Source organism: Pinus tabuliformis, chromosome 6 (genome assembly GCF_031772625.1).
Source record: "Pinus tabuliformis cultivar Carrire ecotype Pingquan chromosome 6, CPIR1, whole genome shotgun sequence".
Lineage (NCBI taxonomy): Eukaryota > Viridiplantae > Streptophyta > Pinopsida > Pinales > Pinaceae > Pinus > Pinus tabuliformis.
The window spans coordinates 373,328,821-373,336,748 of record NC_142292.1 but is presented as its reverse complement, the minus strand read 5'-3'; the positions used below and the strand labels follow the sequence as shown (position 1 = coordinate 373,336,748).

The window sequence follows — 7,928 nt, the reverse complement described above, 5'->3', positions numbered from 1 at the left end:
TGTGGCAAGTTCTACCATTTCAAATGTGAAAATGGTAGAAGATCCTTCACCATCTGAAGGATGTTGTGAACCATCATTGCCCCCTGGAATGGGTTGCTGTTGGTTTGCAATAAGATTTTGCTGCTGATGAGTGGGAAAAGGATTCCTAAGGACAACGGGGGTCTTACTAGTATCTCTTTTGGCAAGGTAATTTGTGAATTCTTGAGGACACGAACAACACCAGGTTACATGGTCTTCAGCACATAGTTTGTAAGGAAATCTGGCAGATGTATCCTTTTCATCATCAGTAGGCGCAATGGCCTTCTGTTTTGGGTTGGGCTGCTTGGGTGACTGCTCTTCAGAAGGAGCTGTCTTTTTCTTATTCTTATTTTTCTTACCACTGGGATTTTGTGTAGACTGCACAGAGTTTATCGTAGTGGCAGGAAGAGCAGTCGTATTGGTAGAGGGGTCCACTGCCATCTTAGCAATGGAACCATTGAGTTGTTTTACAATGACCCCAGAAGCTGCATCGACAATCCTGTCGGCGTGCACTCCGGGGTGCTAAGTGGCGGAAGCATTAAGGTTACTAGGAGCATTGGGGATTATGTCATAAAGAGTGCCAAACTATGAATATATAAAATCTAAGTGCTGGGCACGACGTATGGATTGGTCTTCTGAGACCGCACCACCTAGAGCGACATCTCTAGTGATTTTCGGAAGTAAGGACCTACAGAACCAGACTGGTAAGAGAACATCAGGGATGGGAGCTTTAACTAACCTCCACCTACATCTCCATTCATGAATATGATCAGATATGTGGGTGGTAGTATCCTGATGAAATGAAGTGAGGAGCTCTGTCCCAGTTTCATAGCAGATAGGTAACTGGAAGTGCTTTAGGAATTCCATCGCTAAAGGTCAAAGGTATTTACTGACGCGTGTGATAACTCAATATACCATTTCACTGCATTGCCAATGAGGGTGCAGGGAAAAAGACGTAACCGGATACTATCATCCACCATAGAGTTTGAAACACACTAGAGATGGTAGGTGGTGATATGGGTGCCTGGATCCTCCCCTTGTTTTCCATCAAAATTTGGGATGTCCGTTGGTATTTTATGCGGGATCGGTGGCCATTGTAAGTTGTGATAGATGGGGTCATTTGTCACCTTGTATAAGTCAAAGATATCCAACGTTGCCAAAAACGACAGAGAGTTAGGTGCCCCCGACTTGGACCACGGTGATGACGGATGAATTGAGGAGCTTTGCGCTCCTCCCATCCTTTGGTTCCCCATGATGTACATGGGTTGCATGGTGTAGCATTTTCTTTGAGATATGGTGTTGTAGAGTGGATTTCTATGAGGATTTTGATACTCGGGTATGGAATTTCCCCAAGTATAAGTGGTGCCCCCTTGACTCATTTGAGTATGTGATTAGGGTGCCCCCATGGACTAGTTGGGAACCCGTTGTGGATTCCCGCCCGACACAGAACTGACCATTTGGCTTTGATCGACAAAGGGGAAATTCATGTCAATTAGCGACTGACTATGCATGCCTGAGAACGGAGGGGAACTGTTACGTTCCCTATTGGCATGTGCATATTGGGAACCCCCCCAGGTATATGAGTATGGGGGTTTGAACTGTACATTAGCGGCCGACCATATTGTTGGTAAACGGGAACCACGCCCATAGTGCCACATTGAGTGTTATAAGGAGCACTATATGTGGCACTTGTCGAAGGTATGTAGTGTGGCACCATAGGGGTGGAACCTGGCATCTGTTGTCTTCCACTCATAGAGGGTGTCATGTGAGTGGTTGTACTTGGGACAAATGGGATAGTGGGATTCGCCATTATCGGTGTTCTGGAGATTGTCGACTGGGGGAGTGGTGAAGGACTAAAAGTGTCCCTAAAGTTCCACAACTGATTAGTCATTGACTGGATAGATGGAAATGTTCCAACTACCGAAGCAGGAAGTACTGGTGCCACTGGAATCAAGAGTGGGTCCAACTGACTTGTGAGCAGAGGGTTAAAATGAGGAAGAAATCCTTCCATGAAGAAATCCTCTGGCAAACTTGAATCATCGATTATCTAAACAGATCTCGTGTGAGATCTAGGAGATTGATTCCCCGAAGATGGGGAATTCGGTTCACTGGAGCTCGACGGATCCTCCATAATGAGTGGAGGAAGTCCTAACAATCGTCTAGAGTGACGACGAGGGCTAGATGTAGCCACGGTTACTATTAATTTTATTAATAAATTTTATCGTGATGTTTGTTAAAGTCTCAAAATGATAACACTCGGGTACCTAATATAAAAAATACACTAAGTCTATCAATCAGTAAACAGAGGGAAAATACCTCGTTTGATAAACATCGATCATCAGAGATGAAACCCGGTATCTCAATGAATAACAGAGAAGGATGTCCAAATGTACAATTACAGTTACTTTAGAGCTTCGCTCGAACCTTAGATTGAGGGGCCAAGTACTCTCGTGAAGATGAGAACCCTCCCAAAAACTGAAGACAAAGCAGGTCCGTCTGTGTTAGGTACCAGGATAGCCCGTCCCAGTCACCTTGTGTAAGTCCCTATAAGTTTGGCCACTAGAGATACCTCAAATCACAGACATCACTGGGAGGGACATAGTTGTAGATAGCACAGTGTGTGGGCAGGATACCTGAGTCCTCAACTCAATACTGAAATCCCCGAAGGGACCCCCAGTACACAGAATTCCCAAAGGATTTGTAAGAGAAGGCAGGCTACCTTCAATTACAGTCCGATGTTGTCTCATATTTTTCTCCATTTTTAGTGGAGTGGTACTAGTAGTATGAGTGCAGAAGGAATTTTTCGCTCATTAACGACAATAGTTTTCAACCTTTGGTAGTTCACTCACATGCTTATCTCGAGATCCTAGCCTAGCTAATGTTGGTTTGATCAAAAGAGTAATTGATTGATTTTAATTTTAATTTTATGTGTACTTGATTATTTTTCTTCAGTAGGGGCGTTGACGTATGAAATATGGTGAGACTCTTGACTCAATAAATCATGCAGAAACAATGCTTTGATTTTTTTTTTCAATTTGATGCAAACAAGCTTTATTCTACATATTCATATTTTTCACATATTCATAGTTTCATCTGTGCATCTATAGTCTTTCAACACATGGATAACCAAAATATTCTTTTCCAATATTTCCTAACAACTACTGAAAAACAAAATGAAGCAACTCACAACTATTTAAATAGAAGGATGAATACGAAATATCAGTCTTTCTTTCAGAAAAAATGTTTTTTTTTTTTTTTTCCAAAGAAAAAAGCGAACTTTTTTATAAGAAGTAAAAAAGTTACAAGCAGATGAGTTAACATTCTGAAGTGTTCTGCCTAATAAAAGGCCAGCCTCCTCTAGAGAGGATCATCAGCACCCCTATACCGAGCTGCTCAAAAAAGTGCACAAGCTCTCGGCCTAGACTGCCGAACCCAAAGGAAAAACATGTTCAGAAATCCGGAATCCAACTGGGCCTCCTTTCAAGAGGAAAACAACCCAGCTGATCCCATACCGATATAGAAATTTCCGCAAAAAACTCTAAAAAACCCAGAGCAACATAGTATCAGAAGGTGTACAGTAGCAAACGAAAATAAAAAACATATGCCACCAGATTTTCGATGGAAGACAGAACATCTAGTACATATAGCATAAAAAGAGAAACAGCTATGCATGTGGAGGATGATCCGACACACGGATCTGATCCTGGATCTGCTCGGTTATTCTCCACGAGCCCAAATTTTGTTGAAGACCTGCCTTAGAAAGCCCATCTGCAACCTCATTGAATTCCCTGTATATGTGTTCAATGGAAAAAACATTAAACTGCTGCTTTAATGATAGTATTTCTTCTAAAAGAGGCAACAACATATAATTCTGGCATCTGAATTTCCCAACAACCCAGTTTATAACATTCATAGAGTCTCCATAAATCTGAATAGTGAGGATATTTTTTTGAATAAGCCAACAGAGCAGAAGTTTTAAAGCAGAGAGCTCAGCGAAATTATTTGAGCCCATTCCAATTCCTACTGAAGCCTTGAGAGAGTGTGAATTATCTAAGTGAATGCATATCCCAGCACCCGTGATATTATTTTGAGCGGCACCATCAAAAAAAGCCCACGGGATCCCCTCCCTAATATTGGGTGCTTTCCTCTGATTATGATTGTCATGATCCTCATCCACAGGAATGCTGTCAAGGATGGCGGTACTTTGAATGGCCACTGCTGCCACGGGTGTCAACTTTTCTCTGAAGATACTACGATTCCTAGCAAGCCAAACACCCCAGCAGATAATAGGGGGCAGATTTCTCAAATTCCTCCCCTGAAAATGGTTCCACCAGAATTCCCAGGCGGCATTCATACTGACCCCTTCCCATCTTAGTTTTACATTAAGGAGCCTTTCTGCTTCTAGCCAAATCTGTTTTGTAAACGGACATAGCAGAAAAAGATGATCAATGGTTTCGACATCCGCGAAGCACAAAGGGCATCTTCCAGGGCCCTGTTTGAAGCGCGCTTGGAGAACTTCCCAGGTAGGAATCTTATGGTTTAAGGCACACCAGAAAAAAATTCTAGATTTTTTTGGGCATTTTAACTTAAACAAAGGTTTGGACCACCAAACAGGAGGATTCCATCCTTTATTCTTCATCAAGAAATTATACCCAGCCTTTGGGGAGTAGAATCCTGTTTCAGCATGTGCCCAGACAAGAGAATCTGGCCTATCCTTTATTCTGACATTTGACCTTTTCAACTCCTGAATAAACCGCTGCCAATCATTCCTCCAAATGACATTTAGCCCTATTTCATCTTCAGTCTTCCAAGCCTGACCCCAAAAAGAAGACTGCTCCATACAAGCAATCTGACTTAAGCACCTCATACCTAAGTCATCCAGATGAGTAAGCAATCCAGGGGATCGGGCATAATCCTCGCTGCAACCAACCCACGGGTCTCTTCCAATCCTCAAACTTTCTCCATTCCCGACCCGCCATGCCAGCCCTTGTTCAATTATCTTAAAAGCCTCCGAAGTGGCTTTCCAGATGACTGAATAGTTCCTCCCTTTCTTATTAGGCCTTCTTATCCAGTCTTCAAGCGGAGTGGGATCAACGTATTTCCTTTTTACCACCTTAGTCCAAAGATTCTCCATAGTAATGATTCGCCATCCTGATTTGGCTGCTAAAGCTTGACTAAAATCGACAAGATTTTTCAACCCCCATCCTCCCCAATCTTTTGGCCTTGCGATCTTATCCCACGCCACCCAAGGGAGAACGGACTCCTCCTTGGACCCTGACCAAAGAAATCTGCTGCATAGCTGTCTTATTTTGTGGAGAGTTCCTTTGGGTATCCAAGTCAAGGCTGCCCAGAAAACTGGAATGGCCTGCAGTACTGAATTCACCAGAGTTAGCCTACCTGCCCTCGACAGCCACTTGAAGCTCCAATGGGAAATTTTTTGTTCAATCTTTGCTACTAACCAGTTCCAATCCTGCTTTCTATAGGATGTTGGCTTGAGCCAAAACCCCAGGTATTTAAAGGGCTGCTCCATATTGCATGTTCCAAAGGGTAGATGGGCCACAATTGAGATCTCCTCTTGTCTACTAAAGCCCTCAAATATTAGTTGAGACTTTCTGTCATTTATTTTAAGCCCTGTAGCTTTCAGGAACAGATCAAGAATAGTCTTTATTTCTAATATTTCAGATATATTCCCATTTGAGAACAGCAGAATGTCATCAACGAAAAGCAGATGTGTAATGAACAAGTTAACAGCAACTTCCAAACCTTTGATCAAACCTGAATTTTTAGCCTTTGAGATAAGTCTGCTTAGACCTTCAGCCGCAAGAAGAAAGAGCAGAGGGGATAACGGGCATCCTTGGCGAAGTCCTCTTTGACTCTTGAAAAATTGGGAAGCAGCTCCATTTATCAGTACAACAAAGTTTACATTGGTGATGCACCCCATAATCCATCTAATGAAGCCCACTTGGAAACCAAGGTGAGTCAAGAGCATCTTGAGATATGTCCAGCTGACTCGATCATAAGCTTTGGAAAGGTCTATTTTGAGCACTGCCCCTTTCTTGTTTGCCTGCCTGAGACTGTGAATGGTTTCTTGTGCTACCCCGATGGCTTCATGAATCTGCCTCCCGTTCAGGAACCCAAATTGTTCCTTTGAAATATAGCAGGATAGAATAGGCTTCAAGCGAACCGCAATAATCTTTGCTATAATCTTGTAGATGGTATTGCACAGAGAAATAGGCCTGAAATCTTCGAAGGAGTCAGGATCTTCTTTTTTTGGAATTAGAGCAATGAAAGTTGCATTAAACGGCCCAAATATTTCGCCTTTAATTCTAGACTCCTCCACCACCTCAGTAAGTTCTGACCCAATGGATTCAAAAAAGTGAGTATAGAGTTCTACAGTCCATCCATCCGGTCCTGGGCTCTTGTCTTTTGCCATGGACTTTAAAACACTCTCAACCTCCTCTTTTGATACCTCTCTAAAGAGATCTTCAGCCTCCTCCTCCTCCACAAACCGAGGAAAAGCCTGTGCAGTTCTGATGATTTCAGGTAAATAAATACCCCCTGGATCAGAAAAAAGGGCCTGAAAGTGATCTTTCCCCATAGTAGACAGATCTTCAAACGAGGATGCCTCCCTACCTTCCGAGTCCCTCAGCTTCCAAATAGTATTTGCATTCCTCCTCCCTTTTGCATAATTGTGAAAAAATTTAGTATTTTCATCCCCTGCTTTCAACCATATAGCTCTGCTTTTCAATCTCCACTCTTCTTCTTTATCCAATAAAATCTTCGCCCTTTTCTTTTCCAACTCCAGGATTTTCTCTTTTGATTCCGGCGATGCATAGGCATCAGATTCTGGGTCTTCAAGGACCTTCAGAGATTCATCGATGCTAACTAAGTCTTCAGATTGTTTTCTCCTTCTATCTGAGGCCCATTCAATGGTTGCTTTCTTAAGTCTTTTTAAGTTTTCCATGAACCTCCCAGCTTTGCTCCCCCCATACTCAGGCCTCGGATGTCTCCAGGTTTCATTGAAAAGCTTTATGTAAGAGTCCTCCTAGAGCCAATGAGCATTGAATTTGAAGGGCGCGGCCGGCTTAAGGGGGGGTTTTGAGAACTCAAGGAGAATGGGAAAATGATCTGAATTCCCACCTTCCCCAACCCACTGCCTGAACAACGGAACCAGAGATGCCAACCTTTCGCTGATGAGAAACCTATCCAACCTTTTAGCAATTCTATGCTCCCCAGTCCTTCTGTTCCTCCAGGTTGGTTTGGCTTTTATAATGTTTACATCAATCAGCTGATGAGACAAAAGGGCATTTGAGAAGAAATCAGTCAAGGGATCCTCCCTTGCAAGCGGACCCCATGCTTCAGATGTCCCCATAGAAAAATTTAGATCTCCTCCTATGATGAGATTCTTGTCATGAATCAATCTTTTTGAGAGGAACTCATTCCAGAACATAGCCCTTCCCAGGCATGGCCCATAGACATTTACAACTGTCAATGGGATATCAAAGTCAGGAGACACAACCTCCAATCCCAACGCATTTGGAAGTCCCCATGAAGTTAACACTTTCAGCTTTCCTTTTTTAAACCCTGTAGCAATGCCTCCCGAGTGTCCTGAGGCATCCACAGCCATGAAATCCCATCCCGGAAATAGGGAACAGAGAGATGCTTCAATTTCAATACTTTTGCCTAGGGTCTCCTGGAGGAAAACTATGTCAGGGTTACAACGAGAAATGAGTTCTTTAAGAGCTAGTTTTTTAGGTTTACTAGCTAAACCCCTACAATTCCATGAAAGACAGATCATTTAATAACCGTCTCAGGGGGTTTTGCTGCTCTAAGTGCCCCAGGAATTGTCATCTGCTTCCCATCAGCAACATCAAAAATTGTTTTTTCTTGGGTTTTAGAAAGATTTGATT

The 7,928-nt window shown here is 42.8% G+C and overlaps 1 protein-coding gene across 1 annotated transcript; it reads right to left on the bottom strand.

The window, feature by feature from the left end:
- Window positions 1–3,682: 3,682 nt before the first annotated feature.
- LOC149258851 (uncharacterized) lies at window positions 3,683–7,645 on the bottom strand. The gene is made up of 3 exons (XM_089437776.1): window positions 7,159–7,645; window positions 6,203–6,696; window positions 3,683–6,133 (listed from the first exon to the last, which is right to left on the bottom strand). The coding sequence occupies exons 1-3, from the start codon at window positions 7,643–7,645 to the stop codon at window positions 3,683–3,685; spliced, it is 3,432 nt and encodes a 1,143-aa protein (XP_089293902.1).
- Between the last annotated feature and the right edge of the window lie 283 nt (window positions 7,646–7,928).